Source organism: Peromyscus leucopus, chromosome 4, assembly GCF_004664715.2.
Source record: "Peromyscus leucopus breed LL Stock chromosome 4, UCI_PerLeu_2.1, whole genome shotgun sequence".
NCBI lineage: Eukaryota > Metazoa > Chordata > Mammalia > Rodentia > Cricetidae > Peromyscus > Peromyscus leucopus.
In genome coordinates, this window is record NC_051066.1 from 96,883,683 (window position 1) to 96,911,101 (window position 27,419).

The 27,419-nt window shown below is 38.1% G+C and overlaps 1 protein-coding gene across 1 annotated transcript in view; it reads right to left on the minus strand.

The window, feature by feature from the left end:
• Ubr1 (ubiquitin protein ligase E3 component n-recognin 1) overlaps positions 1–27,419 on the minus strand; it is a 132,898-nt gene that overhangs the window by 44,108 nt on the left and 61,371 nt on the right. The window contains 10 exon segments of the mRNA XM_028878676.2: positions 157–362; positions 8,063–8,244; positions 11,449–11,535; positions 13,179–13,288; positions 14,237–14,336; positions 17,750–17,904; positions 18,477–18,525; positions 19,716–19,818; positions 21,325–21,377; positions 24,963–25,087. Of these exon segments, the coding sequence (XP_028734509.1) occupies positions 157–362; positions 8,063–8,244; positions 11,449–11,535; positions 13,179–13,288; positions 14,237–14,336; positions 17,750–17,904; positions 18,477–18,525; positions 19,716–19,818; positions 21,325–21,377; positions 24,963–25,087 (1,170 nt within the window).

A 27,419-nucleotide genomic window follows, 5' to 3' on the forward strand; every position in this document is an offset into this window, starting at 1 on the left:
TCAAATCTATTTCACATATGAATATGTGATCTAACCAAACAGGACTTACATACAACCTCACTGCTAAACCTCTTTCAATGTTTATTTTTATTCTAATCACATAGAATTAGGCAGGAAAAGAAATGGCTGAAATTAGATTAAGCAAGCGATACATACCCCCTGCGAGGTCTATGGGCTTCCCCCTGTGTTGGGTTAAGGCGGTGGATTTCTGGACACAGGCTGATAATACCATGGCATTGTTTTCTAGTTTTACCTCTTGTTCTTCTTGGCAGAGGATGCATGTCAGCACCTCTTTTTCAGTGACAGCTGGACCCCGTTTAGGACCCAAAGCAATTCTAGAGTGGTCACTGACGGCTGGAGTGCTACCAAAAGAAACAACCAGAAATGAGGACATATGTTTTTACATTGTCTTTACATTTTGGTAGATTTTTTTAAGTAAGTAAATAAAAACAAAAATTATATTTATCAGTATTACCTTTAAAAATCCACCCTGAATTTTCTGGCTTTAAGTAGTTAATTTTCTAACTAGAATATTCAGTTTGTTCTAAGTGCACAAAGAAATACATCACAGAATAGTATATATATTATGATTCTATTTAATTTACTATATCGACAAAAGTGGGGCCATTTCTTTTTTTAATAATAAATATGTAGTATAGATATCAAAGAAATTCTATAAAATATAGAAAAATATTAAGGGAATAAAAAGCATTGCATTGACAATGTAACCACTAGTTACCTTGTTTATTTCTTCCTAGTTTGTTTTCTATTTATACTACACATTTTGTACAAACAACGTCATGTCATACATACATAGATTTATTCACTTAGATGTGGCCTTACTCATCTATACCTTTGTTATTTTGTCATGAGTTAGGATTTACTCAGCAACACGTGAAACAGCTGCCTAGTGCTACTCTTGTTCCTGTACATAATGGTTTTATCAATCCTTCTCATTAGACAACTAGGCTTCTATTTTAGTAGCTATTAAAACTACAAAAGTTAGCCGGGCGGTGGTGGCGCACGCCTTTAATCCCAGCACTCGGGAAGCAGAGCCAGGCGGATCTCTGTGAGTTCGAGAGCCTGGCTACAAGTGAGTTCAGAAAGGCAAGCTACACAGAGAAACCCTGTCTCGAAAAAAAAAAAAAAAAAAAAAAAAAACTACAAAAGTTTAAATCTTAATAAGTTTTAATAATGTAGCAATCTTTAGGATCTACAGATATACTTGATAATAAAATACAAATGAAAGCAAATAAAAGCAACTATTTATAATGATTTGATTGTTATGCTGTTTCACATATTTTATTTTATTTTTTTCACTTAATTTTTTTTTTTTTTTTGGTTTGGTTTTTTGTTTGTTTGTTTTTCGAGACAGGTTTTCTCTATGTAGCTTTGCATCTTTCCTGGAACTCGCTCTGTAGACCAAGCTGGCCTCGAACTCACAAAGATCCGCCTGCCTCTGCCTCCCAAGTGCTGTGATTAAAGGCGTGCGCCACCACCGCCCGGCACTTAATTCTTATAATAAACGTATGAGGTAAGTACTATAATTACCTCCATTCTCCCAGAGGGAGAAACTGAGACCTAGAGATAATAAAAAACAGACCTAGGAACTCATCATTAGTAAGTAGGAAGACCAAGACATAACTGACACAGTAACCTGGCCGCAGAGGCCTGCAAAATTATACAAGAAGCTCCCTAAAATATGATTCATCACTCAGTGAACTATAAATAACTCAAATGCTCATCAGTGTAAGTGAATTAACATAATATAAAAGATTACAGTTTTCAAAGGCTACTGTCAACAGTAGTAACATATAGCCTGATATCCTTAGAGATATACTAAGTACATATCATTGAAGCAAACAAAACAAAAAGCAGAATAAGATAAAACCACATAATTTTGTGACTACATATATTCACATGAAATAGTATAATAAAAAAATTCTGATATATATATATATATATATAAAGCTTTTTTGGTTTTTGGAACAAAAACGTGTAGCTCAGGCTAGTCTCCAACCCACTGTAGCTCAAACTAGCCTTGAACTTTCAATCTTTCTTTTAACCTCTCGAATGCAGGGTTATGCATATACAACGTATAACCACAGAAGGCCAAAAGGATTTGGTCAAGGAACTTTAGATTTACCTCAACCATTTGATTTTCAACAAGAAAATATATTAATATAACTATAATTAAAACAGTAAATAAAAAAGGCATTAAGACAAAAAAAATTAAAACTTAAGAGATTAAGAAATCTGCCTTCATCAACACTGGAAATGTCTTTTGCTTTTGAAGTTTTTTTCTTTGTTGAGAGTTTCACGGGGTTTCACTGTGTGGCTCAGACTGATAGGAAACTCACTATGGCATTCGGAGCAGTCCTGCACTTATGGCATCCCTGCCTCTGCCTCTCAAGTGTTGGGATTACAAACATGCGCCATGGTGCCTGGCTTCATTGAGAACTTTTATGGAAAACCCTTATAATGTTAAAGAAAGAAGGAGAAAATATGGGAAATAATGTTTAAAGATTATAAATCAGGAAGACAAGAAGGAGCAAAGGCCTCCACAAAAATAGGCTAAAGACAGTAACAGGCATTTGGCAGAAGACGAAATGTACAAAGTCAGTACACATTATGAGAGTTCATCCTTGCACTAACTAGCAACCAGAAAATGTTTCCTTAGTAGTGTACGGTCCTAGGGATTGAACCTAGGGCTTCGTGTATGCTGAGCCAGCACTCTACCACTGAACTTCACTCCTAGCCCATACATTTTATTTGGTGGGAATGAACCATGTTCGTACACTAGGAGGAGTCAAAACTGACAGAGTCACCTGGAAAGACAATATGAAGCATCTGCTAAAATTTTAACCTAGCTAGGCGTGGTGGTGTACACCTTTAATCCCAGGTGATTAACAAGTAGATCTCTGTGAGTAGGAGGTCAGTCTGGTCTACAGAGTGACTTCCAGGACAGCCAAGGCTACATAGTGAGACACTATCTCAAAAATAAATAAGTTAGTTACATTACAATATTTGTTCAATTCTGCCCTGGGAGGACCACCGGCACAATGACAGAAGGAAGTACATGTGAGAATGCTCTGACAAACTAATGAGGGGAAAGGAAGCATCTTAAACCTTAGAAAGCAGATAAAATACGTATAGCCACACCATGGCAGACTGTATATTCATAAAGAGTAAAAGAAGGATAAAGGAAGGAGGAAGGAGGACTATGATCAGAATGAATGATATACATGTATGAAACTGTCAAAGAATTTATTTAAAAAAGAAATGAGGGTATGGAAGTCAAAGGGCACATATGTACAGGCATGCAGAAGGAGCAAACCTACAGACGTTATGGATAGCACAAAGATTATAGCTGTTTCGGGACCTCTTATCGAAAACATAACTACATGAAGTTGTTGTGGCATATTCCTTTACACTTGTGAAGATGTGTCACTGTGATTGGTTTAATAAAGAGCTGAATGGCCAATAGCTAGGCAGGAAGATGTTAGGCAGGACTTCTGGGGAGAGAGGTCTCAGGGAAGAAGAAAGACAGAGTTGCCAGCCAGAAATGGAGGAAGCAGGATGGGCAGTACAGAGTAATGGTAACCAAGCCATGTAAAAGAACGTAGATTTTAAAATATGGGTTAATTTAAGTTATAAGAGTTAGTGAAACAAGCCTAAGCTAAGGCCAAGCTTTCATAATTAATAAGTCTCCATGCCATTACTTGTAAGCTGGAAGCCCAAAGAAAAAGCCTGCTACACATAGCACCCAATGTCCGGCCACATATATCAGCACAGGGCCTGAGAAAGCTAAGAAAAGTTCTGGACAAGGAGCCAGATGTGTCTTCCTAGTCCTGCAGTCTCTCAGACAGGCTGGTGCTTGAGGGCATGGCTAGCAGCTGCTGCCCACAGCCAGCGGCCAGCGGCCAGCAGCCAGCAGCCAGCGCCATGCACAAAGCTGAGCCATACAGCAGCTGAAATGGCAGATTTGTCTCACATGGTGAGAGAACACTGCAAATGCTTAGTAAAGCCATGTCCAGAAACAGAAAACCTCTAAGAAGGTACAGTATGTTCAAAAATGTGCTTAGATGCTAAAGAAAGAAAAGAAAACAGGTATAGACAGTCATTTTAAAAAGTTTAAAAATAATAAAATCTTCAAAAAGGAGTAAAATAATATAAAAAAAACAAGCCACATAAGGATGGAAAATAGAACACAGTGAGTTTGAACCTTATATGGTACTTTGTTAATTTTAATTTGTTTTAATACTAATAAACAGAAAATGACAGCAGCTGAGACACACTAGATTGTGAAAGGGACTTCTGAATTAAACCAGCCTAGATACTTTAGGAATGCCTTAACTTTAAAATGGAAGTCGGAAAATGTATTGCTTTGTGGAGAAGATTATGCTTTGGGGGTTGTTTTAGCTAATTTTTTTTATTAAGAAATTTTTTATTCATTCTACATACCCACCAGATTCCTCCCCATTCCTCCTCCCGCTCTCCCCCCAGCCTACTCCCCCCCATCCCGTTCTCTGAAAAGGTATGGCTTCCTATGGGGAGTCAGCAAAGCCTGGCACATTCATCTGAGGCAGGTCCAAGCCCCTCCCCCCTGCATCAAGGCTGTACAAGGTGTCCCACCATTGGCACTGGGCTCCAAAAAGCCAGTTCATGTACCAGGAATAGATCCTATCCCCTCTGTCAGGGGCCCTTCAGATTATGCTTTTGTTTTCACAGAAAATGAAAGGCTGTGGATTCATTCAAGATTGATAGAGATCAGGTTTGATCAGGGAAGACCCCCTGAAAATCCTGGCTACAGACATAAAGAAGTAAACCTAGAAAAACTACAAGACAGATGACATATATTTTACTTGCTCAAACACAAAACAAGCAAACAAAAATCATCTTTGGCTGGCTTGTATACAATGCATAGTTCATACTTGTGCAGATATGTATGTTACCTTTGAAAGTTTGTGTGTTTTCAGAGCAAGGGGACCAGGCACCAATGAACATGGGTGGACCAGGTGATCCAGCCTCTCAGAGTGTCTCTGCTGCAGTTTCCTCAAAGTTCTAGATCCAGAACAGCTTCAAGGCTCCTGGCTGAGATGGTCCAGCCTCACATACTACTCTAGTCAGGACTACCGATAAGCCTTGTGCTTTCCCATTGCACAGAGACTGGACAAATGCTATGGCTAGTTTATCTCGGACTTGACCATTATCTCAGTTTTTTCAGGGTCCCCCAGTGCTGCTATTGCCCCCAGACATCAGGAAGCAATCTAGAGAACATGATGCCTACATTCCCAAGAGGTGGGGTTGGTAGTTTTTGGTCATTTGATGGGTTATGGATGCTTGTCATAATTTAGGGGGATTAGTTACAAGTTGGTATTTGTCATGGTCAGGAAAAAAATCAGAAAAAGGAGTTTAGATTCAGGGATCTCTTTCTGAAGGGAAAAAAGGAGGATATATTATAGAAATGATGGGATAAAAGGGTGGATAGTTGAGTCTACTTTTGAATAACCACTAGTCTCAAATATTTTACATTAGTATGGATTTTTGTATATTGATACAAATTTAAGGTTATTTTTGTTATAATGTATATATGTTTCTACACTTGTTTAAGGTATTATACCTATGCAGCCCATTTGAAAATCCTTGAAAGCTATTTAGGATAATAAAAAAAAGAAAGGTTAATAGTCATCTATAACAATCAAACTTATAGTCATGTTAGGTATGTTTTCAAGGTCATACAGAGATATATTTTAGATAGATAGGTGATCTTCAAACACTTTTGAGACCTACAGAATATGGGATTTAAAATGTTTTAATAACATAAGGCTTTCAAGACAGTGAGACACATCTGCTCCTGGCAGCACCAATCTACTTCATAAAAGGATGACAGGTACCAAAGAACCTCTTTATGGAGATTGCTTTCATTGTGGCAAAGCTAGCCATTTGGGTAAGAAATTGCCCTTGCCTCGACTGCTGGCAGTATGTTGTATAAACTGGACAACAGGACAAAAAGGAGTAAGATTGCCAAACTTTGCCAAGACAAGGTGGGGACAATTCTTCAAAATTCCTACTTTACAAAAAAGTCTGTCAGATATTCTAGGCCTGTAGGCGAAAGATGGATGCCCCAACATTGCAGAGGAACCTTAGGTAACTGCGCACACAGCCAGCTGCTTCTGTCATTTCTCATAACTTTGGAAGTTGCTTGCTCTGCACTTCCGGTTTACTCAGGTAATATTATATCCTTCTTAGTTCTTTGATGGGGTTGAAAACATACAGTTAGAGTTTTCTTTAGTCATGATAAAAAGTAAATTAGGTACAAAACTTTGAACTTATCAAGAGAGGATAAATAATAGAGTATTTTCTCTGAATTTGCCAAATACAAATGGACTGGACATTGTGAAAGTTAATTCTTTTTTCTTTTTTCTTTTTTTTTTTTTTGGTTTTTCAAGACAGGGTTTCTCTGTGTAGCTTTGCGCCTTTCCTGGAGCTCACTTGGTAGCCCAGGCTGGCCTCGAACTCACAGAGATCCACCTGGCTCGGCCTCCCGAGTGCTGGGATTAAAGGTGTGCGCCACCACCGCCCGGCTGTGAACATTAATTCTTATCTCATAATTGTTCTTATTGTTTACAGTTTTATTATGGTAGAGTTAAAACCTTTCCTTTTTATTTAGAAAAAAAAGGGGAAATGTTGCAGAATATTCCTTTACACTGTATGAAGATATGTCACTGTGATTGGTTTAATAAAGAGCTGAATGGCCAATAGTTAGGCAGCAAGAGGTTAGGTGGAACTTCTAGGGACAGGAAGGTCTGGGCGGGGAGGGGAGAGAAGAAAGGCAGAGTCGCCAGTCAGACACAGAGGAAGCAGGACGGGCAGTACAGAGCAAAGGTAATCAAGCCATGTGAAAGAACGTAGATTTTAAAATGTGGGTTAATTTAAGTTATAAGAGCTAGTGGAACACGCCTAAGCTAAGGCTGAACTTTCATAATTAGTAAGTCCCCACGTCATTATTTATAGGCTGGTGGTCTATAGAAAAAGCCTGCTGTATGAAGTACATGAAGTAGCTGCTTGATGAAATAATTATTTCAGTATTTTTATGTACATGAAAACACCACCATGGCTAGTAAGATGGTTCGGCAAGAAAAGTGCTGCCACCAAACCTGAAGACCTGAGTTAATCCCCGGCACCCATGACTCAAGGAGTGAAATGGCTACTGCGAGTTGTCCTCCGATATGCACACACAATACAACAAAAAACAATAGCAGACAAAAAACAACAGCAACAACAATGTGTTGTACATCTTAAAATGTATGCAGTAAAAATGAATACATTTAAAAACTTGAAATTCAAAGAAACAGAATGATGTAAAGTCTACAGCATAGATCTACACGTACTAACATAATGTATATGGAGAAAGCAAGCTAGAGAACTAAATATATGGGGCTGGAGAGATGCTCAGCAGTGAAAACCACAGGCTGCTTTTCCAGAGGACCCAGGTTCAATTCCTGACTCCAATATGGTAACTCACAGCCAACTATAATTCCAGTTCCAGGGGAGCTGGTGCCCTCTCTGGCTTCTGTGGGCTTCAGGCACTCACATGCACAGACATATATGCACGCAAAACACCCATACACGTAAAATAAAAATAAATCTGAAAAAAAGTTTTTTAAAAAACTAAGTATAAAGAAAAAAAACAAAAAACAAAAAAAAACGCTGGTGTGGTAGGTCATGCCTGTCCTGTTAGCACTGGGGAGGCTGAGGCAGAACTGCTGCAAAGTGAACACCACCACGGACTAGATAGGATGACCCTGTCCCAAACAAGCAAACAAAAGGAAAACCAGTATAAATCATTTCTATCAGGTAGTAGATTTATTTTCAGTCTGTAATAATTATAGCCATTTTTCCTAGAAACTATAAAAACAATATGGAATATATAAAGTAATATATAAATGTGTATCTAATAATACTAATGCATAGAAAATAATGGGTTGGTTTCTATTTTTGCTGGTACCATTGTAATATCTTTAGGAAAACGTGATTGCAGAAGAATGTTTTGTTTTACCTCTCTTCTTCCATAATGGAGTCTTCCTTCCCTGACATTTCTGACGTATTGTCATACATGAGTTTGTGAGTTTCAATGAAGTTTTTCTGTAAGGCAGACATCTGGGCCATGATCTTCTGGCGGTGGAGCCTAGCAGCTTCAGCTTTTCTCTTCCGTTCTGCCTTTTCTTTATCATGAGTAATCTGAACAATATTAAGTAACACCAAAATTAGATAAGAGCTCCTGTTAAAAATTAATATTCAGAATGAATATTCCCCATTTGATATAGCAGTTAGCATATCTGATAAGGCAGACTTCAAATAAAAAGTAATTAGGAGGGGGCTGGAGAGATGGCTCAGAGGTTAAGAGCACTGCTTGTTCTTCCAAAGGTCCTGAGTTCAATTCCCAGCAACTACATGGTGGCTCACAACCATCTGTAGTGAGATCTGGTGCCCTCTTCTGGCCTGCTGGGGTGTGTGCAGACAGAACACTGTATACATAATAAATAAATAAATCTTTAAAAAAAAAAAAGTAATTAGGAGAGCCAGGTGGTGGTGGTGCACGCCTTTAATCCCAGCACTCAGGAGGCAGAGGCAGGTGGATCTCTGTGAGTTCGAGGTCAGCCTGGTCTCCAAAGCGAGTTCCAGGAAAGGCGCAAAGCTACACAGAGAAACCCTGTCTCAAAAAACAAAAAACAACAACAACAAAAAAATTAGGAAAGATAAAGAGGGCTACTATATATTAATAAAAGAACAATCCATCAAGAAGATTTAACAATTATAAACACTTATGCACCAAATATAAGAGCCCCCAATTTCATAAAACTAACACTAGAAGGCATAAAAGACTTTATGGGTCCTGATACAGCAATAAATAGTGGGGGGCTTCAATACCCAACTCTCATATTTAAATAGGTCTTCCAGAATAAAAATAAGAAACCTCAGAGCTACAACACACCATCAGCCAGCGGATACAGAATACACACCTGACAGATAGTTCCATATGGCACTGAGAAAAGTGAATGTCCCCTATCTCCAAAACTGATCACATCATAAGCCACAAATCATTACTTTATATATATATATATATATATATATATATATATATATATATATATATATATTTAAGGGCTGAGGACCGAACCCAGGGCCGTGTGCTTGCTAGGCAAGCGCTCTACCACTGAGCTAAATCCCCAACCCCAATAAATATATTTTAAAAAAAACTGAATAAATTCTTTTTTTTTTTTGGTAGTTGTTTTGTTTTTCAAGATAGAGTTTCTTTGTGTAGCTCTGGCTGTCCTAGACCTCTCTCTATAGATGAGGCTGGCCTAGAAGTCACAGAGATCCACCTGCTTCTGCCTCCCACATGCTGGGGTGGATGGTGCATGTACCACCAATGCTCAGCAGAATAAATTCCTCATATCAGACCACAATGGAATAAAAGTAGAGACGAACATGAAAAAGTACAAAAACTACAAAAATACTTGTAAACTCAATCATACTTTTTTTTGAGACAGAGTTTCTCTGTGTAGTTTTGATGGCTGTCTGGATCTTGCTCTGTAGACCAGGCTGGCCTTGAACTCACAGAGATCCACCTGGCTCTGCCTCCCAAGTAGCTGGGATTAAAGGCGAGTGCTACTGCTGCCCGGTGAACAATACATTTTTTTTTTAATGATTTATTTATATGTACATTGGTGTTTTGCCTACACGTATGTCTGTGTGAGGTTGTCATATCCCCTGGAACTATAGTTACAGACAGCTGTGAGCTGCCCATGTGGCTGCTGGGAATTGAACCCAGGTCATCTGGAAGAGCAGCCAGTGCTCTTAACTACTGAGTCATCTCTCCTGTCCTGCAAAACCTTTTTTTGTCTTTTTTTTTTTCTTCAGAGCTGAGGACCAAACCCAGGGCCTTGTGCTTACTAGGCAAGCGCTCTACCACTGAGCTAAATCCCCAACCCCTACATTTTTTAATTAATAGTGGGCCATTAAAGAAACCAGAGAAGAAAATTTAAAATTCCTAGAGTTAAATGAAAATGAGAATACAATCTTCCAGAACCTTTGGGACATAGTCAAGGCAGCCCTAGTAACAAAATTTATTGCTATAAATTCTCATATAAAAAAAAACAAAAACCTGTGAGATACTTAATAAACACATTAATGATGTACTTCAAGGCTCTACAAAAACAATACTAATCCAATCCCGAACCCAGATACTAATCCAATCCAAAACCCAGGAGACAGGAAGACATTTAAAAATTAGGTAAGAAATTAATAAAATAGACTAAATGAACAATACATAAAATAAACTAAAGAAAGAGTTGGTTCTTTAAAAAAGTAAATATTATTAAATCCTTAGCCAATGTGACATAAAGAAAGAATGTGAAGACAAATTTAGAATGAAAGGATGTTGTACATCAGACTCAATGAAATCCAGAACATTAGAGAATAATTTGAAAACTTATATGCCAAAAAGCTAGACAATCTAGAAGAAATGGCTGAATTTCTACTTGCATATGAACTACTAAAATTAAAACAGAAGATAAAAATAACTTAGAGACCTACTATAAGTACTGAATATTTAACCCAGTATAAGTACCGAAGATTTAACCCAGGCCTTTTCACATGTTAGGCAAATGCTCTACCATACACTAACTTATGTTTAGTGCATTTTCTTTTAGGAAAAATAGTTAATAACCTCAAGTAAGAATATTCTAAGAATTAAGATGGATGCGGTGGTGCATGCCTTTAATCCCAGCACTTGGGAGGCAGAGACAGGTGGATCTCTGTGAGTTTGAAGCCAGCCTGGGCTACAGAGAGTTGCAGAACAGCCAGGGCTATACAGTGAGACCCAGACCCTATCTCAAAAAAATATCAAAAAAAAAAAAAAAAAAAAAAAAAGACAAAATAAAAACAAAAAAAGAATATTCTGATAATTAAATATTAGCTAATTAATTCAATATTAACAAAATATGATTCAAAACATGGAAAATCATGACATACATGTTATCTAATTTCACTGAATCTAAGATATACCATTATACTTTCTAATTTTAGACATGAAAGTATTTTTAAAATTAATATAATAGGGTATTTCTTTCTTTCTTTTGTTTTTCTTTTTTTTTTACTTTTTTGTTTGTTTGGATGGTTTTTCAAGACAGGGTTTCTTTGTGTAGCTTTAGACCCTGTCCTGTAACTCGATCTATTTCTAACAGAGTCCCATTGGGTATCAAGTTCCTCTAATTTTGTAAGATATATACATCCTACTCAGTATATGTTAAGTGCAGTACAGAAGCATAGGAATAAAAATGGATAGAACTCACATATTTCACCAACAGCTCCTCCTAAAGAAGGAAAGTGAGTCCTTATTCAAAGACAGAGATGAATGTAACATTGTTAGAGTGCCGTTACCTCATCACTCTTAATGGACTCCAAACCTGAAGTGGTAGCCACAACTAAAGAAGATTTCTCTCTTAATCGCTTCACTGTGTCAAACATCTGTGAAAATAGTTGAAATATTAAGTTTGGTTAGAATGACCAAGAAGACAAGTCACTAATCTGATTCAACTAGCTTGTTTCTAAGTGTCTTTGAGTTAAGCTACTTAGATATGTACTAGAAAAACAAAACTTAAAAAGTGACCCTGGCTGTGACAAACAGTACTGTTAGTTAGTGAGCCAACAGCTGAGTTAATTAAGTCTGACTCTGTCTGGGGTGAGAGGGTGCAGCACAGATTTATTTGTAAATTTTAATGGGAACTCTAACTCCTGGGCTCAAGTGATTTTTCTAACTTAGCCTTCTAAATCACTGGGATTCCATAGCATACCACAAACCCAGTTTAAAGTAACACTGTTATTTATGTCCTCAATGAAAACATACCACTTTATTCTGACCTATGAAGTGGACACAATCTAGCCTCTGGCGCCCCCTCTGACCTCGCTGCCTCCTTTCACAGTCACAGTCCTACTGGGCTCCCTCTTCCCACCTCTGAGCACTGGCACTGCCATGTCCTCTTCCCGAAATACTCTTTAGAGTCCTAGAATACTGGCTCTGGATGATCCAAGTCTCCGCTCTAACTTCGTCTTCTGACAAAGACCTTCTCTTATTATTCAACGGAACCTTCTCTCATTCTATTGGATTATTTTGATGATTGTTTTAAAATTATCTGTACTTCAACTATGGTGTATGCACCGTGAAAGCAAGCTCTTTGTGCTGCTTGGGGTTCTAAATTCAGCATGGCACATTGTAATTACTCAAATCCATGCAACTGATAATGACATATTTGAAGATATTTTTCATTATTAAAAGCAACTCCACAGAAACAGAAAAAAGATGAATTACTAGAATAAAAATCACACAGTTGTGATAACTGATAGTAAATGGCTTTACAAATGGAAAGAGAACACAGTGGCTGAATTTTATCAGCAAATAGAAGATTTTTATATATGGTCACATATAGCAAGCAATTACAAAATTATGTATAGTGAATAATATTCCATAGTGATAATAATGACAGTCACTTTTTGAACTTTTTTATTTTTGAAATTATATTATAATTAAAATTGTTTCTCCTTTCCTATCTCCCAACCTTCCTAAATATCCCTCCCTTGCTCTTTTTCAAATTCATGGCCTCGTTATTGCATTAATTGTTGCAACATACATATATGTATGTGTGTGTATATATATTCTTAAATATAACCTGCTCAGTCTGCATAATGTTACTTATATATACTTTCTACGTGCTCACTGTATCGTACTGTAAATTTTTATTTATTTATGGTTCTCAGGGTTGAATCAAGGACTCACACATGTTAAACACACATTCTACCACTGATCTCTACTTTCAGGTTCTACACTATTCTTTTCATTATAATTTGAGTATACTCTTTCTACTTACAAAAATAAAACAGTATGCAAAGTTATACCAGTAGCAACCTCATACATCTTGTATTTTTTTTTATTGAATTTATTGACTCAATAAATGTATCAAGGCCACATCAAGTAACAAACTATTTAGATGTGCATTAGTATATTCTGTGGTATTCAAGTAAGGATGCATAGCATAATGATGCATTTATCAAAATGTGGTCTTGTCATCAAGCAACACATAACTGTATTAAACCAGTTTACTTTTGTAATATACCTGGAGTATCCATGTAATCATGTCCTTCTGGCCTTCTAATTGGGGAATTCCTTTGAGTTTTTCCAAAAGCATTTGTATATTCTGAGCATTCATGGCTGAACTTCCCAATCCTTTTTTAAAATACAAAAAAGTATATTAAAAGAAAATGATCTTCCTAATTTTTGCACTAATTATAACTCTTAGTGCCTGACACTCACATAATTGAGGTTTGCCAACCAGTCCCTTCACTACCTTAATCTTTATTTATTTATTTATTTTTGTTTTTTCAGACAGGGTTTCTTTGTAACCCTGGCTATCCTGGAACTCCCTATGTACACCAGGCTGGCCTTGAACTCAGAGATCCACCTGCCTCTGCCTCTCGAGTGCTGGGATTAAAGGCGTGTGCTACCACCATCCGGCATTTAATTTTTTAAAAGAAGAATCTGTAATTACATGAAAAATTAAGTGCTAAATTAAACAAGAGTATGAGAAAAACTCACATTATTTTAAGCCTCCCTCTACATCACACATTTGTACTGCTAAGAGCTATTCTTAATAGTCTGCTCCTGCCTTTCCTCTCTGCTCACTGTCTACACAAAGCACATATGAGAACAACTGCAGAAATACTGACGTGAGACATGTTATAGTCATATATAAAGAAGGCGAATGGTATTTTTAATAATCTATAAAGGTAGTACAAGTAGAAAATGTGATTACTTTGCTTAAAGTATTGGTTTTATAATTAATGTTTCAGGAATGCACTTTGAACAAAACTATCTTAGCGTAATAGCATTTTAATCTAACCCTATCCTAGTCTTCAAGATTAAGAAAGCAACATTTTCAGTCAGACTCACTTCACTCCTGACATACTACAACCACAGATACAGTAAAAACAGCTGCAGTAGGGAATTTTTACAACTTAGTATAATGGAAAATATTATAAACATGCTAGGCAAATAAATCATTTAAGGGTTTTCTAAATTTTAAGGATTAACAGATAAAAATGTTTAAGGTCCAAACTTTCAATTACAAACTGGCAATTAGCTAGAAGTTTGTTGGGAAATGATGCTTTTGCATACTTGAGGCCTTATGGTAGAAATCGAACGTCACTTCTTCTTCAGGAGCTTTCTGAAGCTGCTGCTTCTCCTCCAGCAAGCCCAGTGCCAGTATGTGGAATGCCTGAAGGAGGAAAACAAGGGTCTCTGAAGAGCTTCTTCGTTAACTGGAGGTATTAATATACATAACCCACAGAGAAAAAAAAAATAAGCAAAAATGACAAGACTTATAAACAAATACTCAACAGAAAGAGAAATCATGAACACTCCAAAAATGCCCCAAATTAAGGAGACATAGCTTAACTATCACTTAAAAAGGGCTAAAAATTTGAAGTTTAGTAAAAACTACCACACAGCTTGCAAAAGTGTTAGGAAGCAGTCACTTGCTATTGCAATGGGGACAGAGGGAAAACGAACTAGTTTCACATTTAAAAAAAAAATCACTGTGACACCAGTCAAAAATGTAAAGCATGGCGGGGGTGGGAGGGGAGGAGAACAAGGGAATCAGTGGCTGATATGTAAAATTAAATTAAATTATAAATTTTTTAAAAAATTGAAAGAGCAGAAAAAAATGTAAAGCAACAGGCTGTGTACTCAGAATTGGTATAGCAAATACACGCATTTATGTACACAAAGATATTTGTACAAGGATGTTCACTGTAAACCAGGTGTAGTGCACATCTGTAATTTCAGGTACTTGGAAGGTTGGGGGGGAAGGATCACCTGAGCCCACAAAATCAAGACCAGTCTGAGCAACATAAACAGAACCTATCACAAGCAAGGAAGCAAACTAACCATAAGAAATGTTCATCTTAGTGTTCTTTGTTATAACAAAACCCCCAATCCAACCCCAATGTCTATTAATAAGAGAAGTTAAATGTACGATAGTACAATGCATAATGAGATATGCATGCAATCAAGAATGACAAAGATCTTTATGTGCTTATGTTGGTGTAGCTTCCAGAAATACAAAACATTAACAGTGTTTATCTCTTAAGTAGGACACTGGGAGATGTGGGGAAAATTTTAATTTTTTAGAGTTCAAATAAAGTTCTACAATACTGAATATAGTACTGCAAATATTTAACACTGTTACAGGTATTGAGATACAAATAGAGCATGAGCCTACGGTCCAATAATAATCAACAGGGGATAAGGATGGTATTAAATAAATACATAATTATAGTTACCATAAAGTAGCAGGATTAAGTAATTTACTAATTTACTAATTAGCGGTTCCAAGAAGCCAAGTATGATGGCTCATAAATATAATTTTACTTAGGATGCTGAGGCAGGAGGATTACCACAAGTTTAAAGGTGGCCTAGGCATAAGGAGTTCAGCCCACCCTGTGCTACAGTATGTGACCCTGTTTCAAAAAACAAACAAACAAAAAGAGTTGCAAGTGTGGCTTAGGTAGAGGTCTTGTCTAGCATGTTCATGGTCCTGGGTTCATTTCCCAGCACCACCATCACCAAACCAAACAAAATAAATAAACATATGCCTATAAAATACATTGGTGATGCATGCCTTTAGGGAGGCAGAGGCAGACAGATCTCTGAGTTCACAGCCTGGTCTACAGAGTTCCAGTCAGGGTGACAAAAGAAAACTCTGTCTGGAAAATAAAAAAATAAAATTAAAAAATTAAAAAAAGAAGAAAAAATGCATGATGCAATTGGATATGGACTTGTCACTAACATGAGCAAACTTCTTTTTTTTTTCCCCTTAACTCAGGAGAAGGAGCTTTATTTTATTTGAACAAAGTTGGAAAATAGTACCTAAGATAGCATAGGAATAGACTATGTTTCAAAAGAACTCATCAGCAAAATGGGTTCTGCTTCCCAGCAGCTTTGCAGAGGACACAGTAAAGGGCAGAGAGTGGGAGGTTAATTTCCCCTAGCACAACACAGCTGCTGAAGCTTGATGAAAGAGCAGAACTGGGGGGACTTGGGAAGAGAGGGGTCCTGGCCCTGCCTTCTATGCTTGTACTGTTTGTGTGTAGTGGGTAGCCATTCCAGCTTGGATCTGGAAGTTCCAACCCCCATTGAGACTCTGGCAACTGTCACGCCTACGAGGCGGGGCGAGGGGAGGCGCCGGGGGACCCGAGAGCTGGATGGGCCAGCGCTCGCTTTGGGCGCTCTCGGTGCCGGACGCTGACCAGTGCAGATTGACTGTGTAGAGCTCCGGAGAACACCGCTGGACTGCATTACACCTTCCCCAGACCCTGCGACCTACCCATTACTTAATTTGTGAGTTACGCCATTAAATAAATATCCTTTTAACTACGTGGAGTGGCCAAAATAATTTCTCCAATATGGGAAGAGAGGGGTCCTGGCCCTGCCTTCTATGCTTGTACTGTTTGTGTATCTCTTTAAGAGCTTTCTTCATTTTCTTGTCCGTCATCTGTTGGGGGATATTCGATCACACTGTGAGCCCTGAGTCTGCATTTGTGTTAATTAAATAAAATTAACCTTGAGTCGGGAGGCTGCGTTAGCAACTAGTTGACAGAACGAAATCATGGAGCATCAGAGGGCATCCGGGAGAGATAGAGAGACACAGGAAGTAGTAGTAGAGTGGGGTTGGAGCGGCACAGCCTTTTCTGGTTTGGCAAAGCAGGAGCACGGGTCTTTCAGAAATGCCAGCAAGGAGGGAAAGTTAGCTAACTGCGACTCGGCCTCTCTGAGCTAGCAGGTTTTTACACCAGCCTTTGAATATGGAGTCTTATTTATAAATAGAAAGATAGAGATTTAGTTCAAGCTACCTTTAGTAGCAGTGACAGAGACTGTACCTGTGGGAGCAGGATTCCCACCAGGCTGTGGCCTGAGTGGCCTGGCTGCTGCTACTGGAGAAGAGGCCAAGAACTGTGGAGCTGCAATTGCTGGCTGAGATAGCAGTGGCTTAAGGTATCGCCACTGTGCTGAACTTAAAACAACAATCATCATTCCTCGGCTTACCATCACAGAAGCCAGAGACTTCACAGGAGCAGGGGAAGGACAACGACCTAAGGGTTGGCATCCCTGACACCCTAGATGTGTCATAGGATAAGAAGGCCCACCTGGAAAGCTGGGGAACATCTGGGGGAAGGACCAGGGGCCAAAAGAAAAGAAAAGACGGACAGGTGATGAACAGGCAAAGCTGGAAGCTCCAGAGCACATACAGATTTGACCCTGGCTGCCCAGCAGTGGATTCTCCATGTTCAGCTGTTTGTTCAAGCCTTTCCAAAACCACCTAGGCTTGATAAATCCTTCCCGGTCTTAATTCTCACTTCCTGGCTATCCTTATCCTGTGATTCCAGACCCAACACTTTTTTCTTTTTGAGTCTTTTAAAACATAAGTAGTTCCCAAGGGTAGGAATGCTAAAAACATGAGAATGTATCAACAAAAAAAACATACTTGGGCCACAGTTAAACCATTTTAATGATTCTAATATGGTTCTGATTGATATTAATCCGGGGATTGTTTTTTAGATTCCACAGGAACTCAAAAGAAAACACTGAAAAAAAAAAAAGAAAGAAAGAAAACACTGCAGGTAAACATACCATTTGGAGCATCCCTTCTGTCCACAAATTAGAATCTGTGTCTACTGCCCGCTCAAATATGGTCCTGAGAATGTACATCATAACATCACAGTTGAGAAGGTTGATTACTTTGCTGAAAGCAGGACAGAACTCAGGAGGAGGTGGCGGTGGCAATGCTGTTAGGGAAGCAGAATAAATGAAGAAAAGAGACAAACAGGTACATTTTTATCTGAACTACCCTAACATACACAATTGCAAATATGAAAATCAATAGTTTAAATGCAAAATAACATGTGATTTCTTTCAGCTTTAAAGCACCATAAATAGCCGGATGGTGGTGGTGGAGGCGGCGGCCTTTAATCCCAGCACTCGGGAGGCAGAGGCAGGAGGATCTCTGTGAGTTCAAGGCCAGCCTGGGCTACAGAGTGAGTTCCAAGAAAGGCACAAAACTACACAGAAAAACCCTATCTCAAAAACCCAAAAGAAAAAAAAAAAAAACAAAAAAACAAAACAACAAAAAATTACCATAAATACCACTGTCAAAGGAAATGTAAACTGCTATACCAGTCTCTCAAAATAAATTGTACTTGCTAACAATTTAAAACACTGTCATTCATGATGGCCACATATTACTATGTAAATACAAAGCTCTTTATATTTCCTTTAGTTGCCCCCTCAAATCAGCAAAACAAAATAAAACACCCACAGAAAATAGTGAAAATGTGTCAGTTCAGAATCTCAATTTTACCTTCATCTTTATTTTCTTGTTTTCTCCTTTTCTTCTGCATATGTTCAGCCTATTAAGGAAAAGGCAACAACTATCATTACATACACTGCTTAGCAAGCACAAAGCAAATGGAATACTGTTTGAAAATAAAGAGAAAGACCTATTTACTAAAATACTTTATATACTAATTTAAATTGTATTCGAAATAGAAACCAAATAATTGTCTTAGGAAAGGTTACGTACTGTAAGATGAGTGAGGTATGACTCTCATTAAGAACTTAGCCCCTACCCCAAGTGCTGAGATGGCTCAGCCAGTAAAGGGTGCCTGCCACTAAGTAAGACATGGGTCTCAATTCCTGAGCCCCAAGTGATAGGAGTAAACAGACTTCTGCATGTTGTCCTTTGACTGCCACGTGGACACCCACACCCCAATAAATAAATGGAATAAAAACTTTAAAAAAAAAAAAAAAGAACTTAGACCTTGTTGTTTTAGTCAGAAAAACTTGTCCTCTGTACAAGGGCCCACATGACAGTAACTGTTATCTTTATTCATAATTTATTTATTTTATTAAATGAAAGCTTCTGTATTTAACTCCACTGCTGTGAGAAAGCACCAGTCAGCGTGCCTTAAAGGACAGCAGCATCTCACTCAACTCACGCCTGGCCTCAGATGATCAGGAGAGGAAGCCACGGCAGAGCACAGCATTTCCCACAATGGCAGCAAACAAGCAAGACAGTGCTGGCAGCAGCCATCTTTCTCTTCCCCTGGTTTTGTAAATTATTCAACTTAAGTAAATGTCAACAAAATCAGCCATCACCTAAACCAAGTGATCACTTATCCTTCTAGGACCAACAGAAACTACGTACTGATGTTCTGCAGAATAGTCACTGCTATGAAAGACGAGAGGGAGGGAGGAGAGGGAGGGAGGGAGGAAGGGGAGAGAAAGAGAGAGAGAGAGAGAGAGAGAGAGAGAGAGAGAGAGAGAGAGAGAGAGAGAGAATTATCCTAAACAAACAAGTGAGGCGTGTGACTCTGAAAGGAAAGACACATCATTGAACCATCTTCTCCTGTAACAACTATAAAGGACATTTTTGGTATAGCCAAGAAAATCTAAATATTGTCTACACACTAGATTGCTGATTTTCTTGGATGAGTTAATACCTTCTACTAACAAAAGCCATCATAAAACTACTTTTCTGTAGATTCAGAAAAACATACAGGACTTCAGGGTCATTTACTGAAAAGGATATTTTCCCTACCTTGCTATGCTGTGTTTTAGAGTAATGGTAAAAGTATGTATTGAAGTCTTTCAGTGATTCATCTTTCAGTTCATATACTCCATGGCCCGATACACCTGGTTTCCTAAAGCAACAGAAAATACAGATGAACAGCAGGCTTTGTTTTATTTTGTTTTCACAATATTGGGGAAAAAAAAGACAAAGAATCTAAAATCTAATCTAAAATTCAAGATTCGTAAAAAAATTGTATCTCAGAAATGATCGCTTTAATAATTCAGAAAGCATACACTGACTATAAAGTCCTGACAACCGTGACACTGTACTCAATAGATATGAAATTCAACCAAATCTGGGAGTCTGTTTTCTGCTAGTGGACCTGCTAGCATGCCCTCCTTAGCTTTCCTACTTCTTTTTCACAGCCTTGGGTTTAGAGGTGCCTGATAAACTACAGGACACTACATGATTTAGGGTCAAATCTTAAATGGTAGAGAGACAAATCATAAAGAGCAAACTGTTACAACAGTAGTGTGGAATCCTTTATCGAGCACAGTAGTAGGAAAAGCACCAAGGTTAAAAGAATAGAACATATTTGCTTATGAACATTAAGCATCTTTGTGTTTCTGTCCAATTCTTTTTTTTTTCTTTCTTTCTTTCTTTTTTTTTCAAGACAGGGTTTCTCTGTGTAGCTTTGTGCCTTTCCTGGATCTTGCTCTGTAGACCAGGCTGGCCTCGAACTCACAAAGATCCGCCTGCCTCTGCCTCCCGAGTGCTGTGATTAAAGGCGTGCGCCACCACCGCCCGGCTTCTGTCCAATTCTTAAGTTAAAAATATCATTAACCAGGGCTGGAGAGATGGCTCAGAGATTAAGAGCACTGACTGCTCTTCCAGAGGTCCTGAGTTCAATTGTCAGCAACCACATGGTGGCTCACAACCATCTGTAATGGGATCTGGTGCCCTCTTCTGGACTGCAGGGATACATGCTGTATACATAATATACATAATAAATATATATATAATAAATATAATATACATAATAAATAAATCTTTTAAAAATTAACCATTAACCACTACTAATGGAGAAAAAAAGCCACATGATATTTTACAAGTTATTGAAAACTAGTAGCATTGCTCTAAACATAATACCATCACAACTCAAAATACATTATTGGTACCAGTTTTCCAAATGTCAAGAATTAATCCCCTTACCATTTTCACTTTGCACACCACAAAGAGTAAAAGGATTATAAAATATAGTTAACTCTGTTGGAGAAAAATCTAAGACTAACACATAAAATAAAAATTTATAAAACAATGAAGTCATAGCTTCAAATTATTGGGGAAGGGTTATCAGATAGTCTAATTAGTTTCCTGTCTAAATCACCTAATAATATCACTAGACAAATTTCTCATTTACTTACCAAAGAAGCTCATTTCATCAATAAACACATTAACTAATTCAAAATTAAACATAATTAGTGCCTAGTGCTTCCCTCATTCTCACTCGTCTACTCCGCTTGCATTCTCACTCCTGTGAGTTCTACAGAAAAATCCAGATGTTCTACAAAGTACCAGTGCATAAAAATAAAGACCAGCCTCTCTCTCAGAATAAGCATAAATATTAAACACTTACTTAAATGTGGCCACTTTGTTTATGACATTCTCTAAGCCAGTTTCGTTATTTTCCTGTTGAAATGACATTTTTGACATTGTTACTTTCAAGTAACGAATTTTCCTTTTTTTTTTTTTCTTTCTATTTTTGGGTTTTTCCAGACAGGGTTTCTCTGTGTAGTTTTGGTACCTGTCCTGGATCTCGCTCTGTAGACCAAGCTGGCCTCGAACTCACAGAGATCCGCCTGGCTTTGCCTCCCCAAGTGTTGGGATTAAACTAGTGCACCACCACCGCCCGGCGAATTTTCCTCTTACTGTGAACTGAAATATATTTTCAACTTCATCTCTGAAGTACTTTATATACAATAAATTAAAAGATTAATTGCAATATTTATTAAAACTATATATAGAGCCAATTTGTTGTAGGAAACTGATTTCTTAAGGTATATAATCTTATGCATAAATAGCTCTCTGTTTGCCTTCACACACACACACACACACACACACACACACACACACACACACACACACACGTGCAAAATCTTTAGCTCCCATCCTCTCTTTTCTTCTTTTTTGTTTGTTTTTCTTTCTTTCTTGTTTTTTTTTTTTTTTTAATTTAACCCAGGGCCTTACAGTAAGTACTTTTATCACTCAGCTTTATACTCATGCTTAAAAGCCTTATATAGTATATTCATAAACAACATTTAGGTACATGTCCATACTTTACTAATCCTTGAAACCAAAGTAAATAGAATGAATAGCCTCCAACCAGAAACATATGGCAAGATATCTGTGCAAATGCCCAGATGTGCAGCTCTGATAATTTTCTGCTAATTAAGCACCAACTTTTCCTCAAAAAAAAAAAAGAAAACAAAAAACCAGACTAGTATTTTTATGAAGTCATGTACAATGATAAGGACCTAGTTAAGCAACTATATTAAATTTATAGCTTCCTATGGTCTTTAAAAATTAAGCTATTTAACCTCTTTTTTGAAGTTTATTTTGGGTGGCAAGATGGCTCAGTGGGTAAAGGTACCTCCTGCCAAGTCTGATGACCGAGTTTAATCCCTGGGACCTGCATAGCGAAAGGAGAGAACTGATCCCTCCATCTCTGCAGATGGCACATGAGTACTGTAACACACACACACACACACACACACACACACACACACACACACACACAAAAGGTCCTCTGCCTTACCTGCCCATGTAATTGGGATTACACGAAAACACCCACCACAACATCTATTTAACCTCCTTTAAAAACAATGTACTCGAGAGTGAGCAGCACAGGCAGAGGGGGCCCTAGAGCCGTCTGCTTCTAAGTATGGTATGTATGCAACACCAGTCATATGGGAAATTACTTCAGGTGTAATAGATACTTTTTCGAATTTTTGAATATTTTATTTTAATAATATTTAGGGGGAAATTACTTAAAAAAAACAATTAATGTACACATATTACTGCTTAAAACACACTAAGGAAAACTGTAATTTGATATTTTAAAGGCATTAGTCATGAAATTAGTAAATGGATATACAAAAATCACAAAAGTAACATGCCAAATAGCTACTGTTTGACAACCAGTTTACAATGAAACTTGAAAAAAATGACAAATTATTTGAGGTGGAGAGGAAGAAAATATTTAGTGAAAGCATATCCCTATTGTATGTATGAAAGTCTAGAGAACACAGGTAAGTTTAGTTCTTTATTAAGGATCACTTTTCTAGAACTGCGGTTGTAGTTCTGTGGATAAAAATGTTTTGCCATGTTCTCCTGATATAAATGATATCCAAGCCTTAGAACCACAGAAAAATCACATGCAGTGGCTCACAAATGTAATCCCAGCATTCCCATGGTAAGACGAGAGTCAGAAGAATCACCAGAAAGCTCATGCAGGCGGCATGATATCCACATGGGTGTCACGGGATGTGCATAATTCCACTTCCACTCACACATACACAAACAAAAACTTAGATAAAATAATCACTGTTCTAATTTATACTCAAATCTCAGAAGAGGAAAAAAATAATAAGAATCGTAACTTTAGGACAATATTGTACCAATATCCACACATGCTAAAGCATAAATACCACTGTGGGGTAGAGCAAATTTGACCTTACTCATCTCTATTTAGAGAGCACAATGGTATGCTTCCTCTGCTGTCCTTCAGGCTTCTCACTAAAGGACTCTAGACACCAACGCCTGTTCTGAGAGACACGGCTTTTCTTTTTCTTTTCAAATAAAAAAGCCTGACTTTTCTTTTTCTTGCTCTGTCTCTCTTCTCTTTCCATCCCTCCTCACTTTTCTTCACAGGCCTTGCTCTGTAGCTCCAGCTGGTCTGAACTCCAGATTCTGGGATCACAGGCGTGTGCCACACTACGTAGCCTTTCCCCTGCTGTTTTCACCCTTTCCTTCTTCCTTTTCACATAATACTTGTACATATGATTGAGACATATCACAATAATTTCATATATGTGTGCAATGTATAACTATCAGATCAGGGGAAGTGGAATTTCCAAGTCCTCAAACATTTTTCAGTTCTACATGTTGGAAAATTTTGGACTCTTTTTTTTCTAGTTATTTTGAAATAGATCACTTTGTTGTCAAGTACAGAACACTAGAACGAATCCTTCTTCCTACCTCACTGCACTTCACTGCCTGTTATTGAATCTCTGTCTGATCTCCCCGACACCCTTGGTTTCTAGTGACCACTATTCTGCTTTCTTCTATGCGATCAACTTTATTATAGGATGCTTCCATTCATCTTTCTTTGCTCTTTTTCTTCACGAAAGCAGGCTTGCAAATACTCCAATAGCTCCCCTAGTATTTCCTAGTCCCCATACCACATTTTATTATTTCACTGCAGAAATAATAAAATATTAATGTCTTGTTTTCTGACCTGCTTCCCAGATGATCTACATTAATATACTGCTCCAACACTCTCAGTATTTCAGATAGCTTTCATTTCCTCTGCCAAAATCTTACTTTAAAGTAAATAAAAAATTTAAGAGCATTTTCCTGAACTAAAGCGTGTATAGATAAAAGCTGAAAGGTAATTGATTTACAACCCTAAAATAAAAATATGGGTCATTTTGCTTAGCAAATTTTCCTGAAATTTGAAGTCAACTTCCAATTAAGAAAGAGAGAAAAAAAGAAAAAAAAGAAAGAATGAGAGAAAAAAACAAATCAAACCAAACAACAAAAACCCAAACTCCTCCAATCTTGAGAAGAGGGACTGAGAAGTAAATTGAGGGGCTAGAGAAATGGTTCCGTGGTTAGGAGCACTGGCTGCCCACACACCAGCCCTGGGTTCAGTTCTCAGTTCCTCTATGTCGGCTCACAACTATCCACAGCTCCAGTTCCAGGGGATCCAACACCCTCGAAGAACACCAGGTATGCACGCATGTGGTACACTTACAAACAATGTAGGACAAATACTCATACACATAAAATAAAATCTTTAAACAATTTTTTTAAAAAAAGAAAAGTAGAGCCAGGCGGTGGTGGCGCACACCTTTAATCCCAGCACTCAGGAGGCAGAGCCAAGCAGATCTTCGAGTTCGAGGCCAGCCTGGTCTACAGAGAGAGATCCAGGACAGGCACCAAAACTAAACTAAATAGAGAAACCCTGTCTGGGGGGGGGGGAGGTAGACTTACATTCTCAGGTAGGTTTCTGGCAATGGCACTGTGTGGCATGGGTTCAATGCAAAGCAAGTGAATAATCTCTCTCATTATGACTTCCTCTTTGGTAACATTTCCCACTCCAGGTACATAACGCTCTCCTAATACAATGAAAAATAAAACCAGAAAATTCCATTGGTTTCTATTTAACTTCTGTTCTAACAGATAAAATGTACTTATACCTAGAACACTGCATTAAATCAGGTTTAAAACACACAAATCAAAATGATTTCAATATTTTCCCAAAATCAAATAATAAACTATTTGCTGAAAGAGAGAACTCATTGAAAATTCAGTCCTTATTTTAACTTACTGTAACCCCAGCACTGGGAAGTTGAGATAGGAGGATCACAAACTGAAAGACTAGCCTGGGTCACATAACAAGACCAGGTTTCAAAAGTCAAATCAATAGGTTGGAGAGGTGGCTCAGTAGGTACAAGCATGTATTTCTCTTACAGAGACCTAAGTTCTATTCCCAGAAGCTCTATCAGGACACTCACAACTGCCTGCTAATCCAGCTCCACAGGACCCAACGCCTCTGGACTCAAAGGGCACCTGCACTCACATGCACATACCCACACCTACTCTAAAAACAACAAATAAAAAATCATAAGTCGTCATGGTTAGGCATGTTGGCACACACCTTTAACACCAGCATGTTGGAGGCAGAGGCAGGCAGATCTATATGAGTTGGAGGCCAGCCTGGTCTACATAATGAGTTTCAGGTCACCCTGACCTACATAGTGAGACCCTGTATCAAAACGAAAAAAGAGGGAAAAAAATAAAATAACTGCAAAACAAAACAAAACAAAACAAAAACAGGTTCTGAAAAGATGGCCCAGAGGTTAAGAGCTCTTGTTGCACAATCATGAAGACTAGTTTGGATCCCAGTATCTGTGTAACAAGCCAGGTAGCTCAAAAACACTTCAGCTCTAAGGCATCTGATGCGCTCTTCTGTCTTCCACATACATGCATAAATATGTGCACACAGAAACATGTGCCTATACACCCACTCAGACAACAGATAAGCTGCGCGCGCGTGCGCGCGCGCGCGCGCACACACACACACAGAAAGAGAGACAGAGAAATAGATAAATACATAAAAAAGAACAAAATGAAAACTGAAAAATAAAATTAATGGCTTACATATAAAACAGTATTATGTATCAAGCCCAGGGCTCACATATACTAGGCACATACTCTACCACTAAGCTACATCCCTAGGTCCAGGTCCAGGTTACAAATACATAAACACATACACACACACACACACACACACACACACATACACACACACACACCACTGTCAAATAGAGATTAGAAATTGCTAAATTAACTATAGGAATGTCTCTGGTGTCATAATATCTAATTTCCCCTGCTTCAAGACATAAAACATTTGAACATATGGCACCCCTGTTTTTTAATTATGTTTTTAGTGTATATTTGTGTGTGTGTATATTATATATATATATGTACACATACATGTAATTATGTAATGTGTACATATATATTATATAAATGTTTAGGTATGTGAGCATATGTGTATGTGTGTGCGTGTGCAGGCCAGAAATCAGTGTCAGGGGTCTTCATTACAGGATCTTGCTTTCCACCCCATTTCTAAGATAGGGTGGCTCACTGAATCTGGAGCTCATTAATGCAGTCCAACTTGCTGGCAAGCCTGCTCTTTAGGATCCTCCTGTCCTGGTCTCCTTGGTTCTGGGTTGAATTCATGCCCTCGTGCCTGCACAGTAGGCACTTTACCAATCTGAGGCACTTATCTGGTCCTACTGAAATTTTCACTGACATACATTCATTAAACATAGTAATGGGCTTCATAAGGACCACTTCTTTCAGCCGCATTGTGTACTTTGACCATATCCATCTCCCATACTGTCCTTTCCCTTCCACTCGTCTCCTTCTTCATCCCCTTCCACTCTCCCTTCAAGACCTACATATTCTCCACCAGTTTTCAACAATGTAACACCTATACAAAGACCTATGGCATCTGTAAGAGAACCTTTTACCAGATTTTGTTTGTTTGTTTGTTTGGTTTTTCGAGACAGGGTTTCTCTGTATAGTTTTGGAGCCTGTCCTGGATCTCACTTGGTAGACCAGGCTGGCCTCGAACTTACAGAGATAGATCCGCCTGGCTCTACCTCCCAAGTGCTGGGATTAAGGGCGTGTGCCACAACCGCCTGGCCTAAGAGAACCTTTTAGATAATCTCTAAATCACACACATTTCACAAGGAATTTGTCCAGTGACTTGTTTCTAATAACTTATTTTCACATTTGCAAATTTTATAATTTAACTTCCATATATATATATTTTAAACCAAAGGATCACAGTCCCAGAAGCAACCTTGGAGTAAGTTCTTTTCACATTGTATGGATTAGGAATCTGAAACTCAAAGATTATATAGCATGCTCTTAACT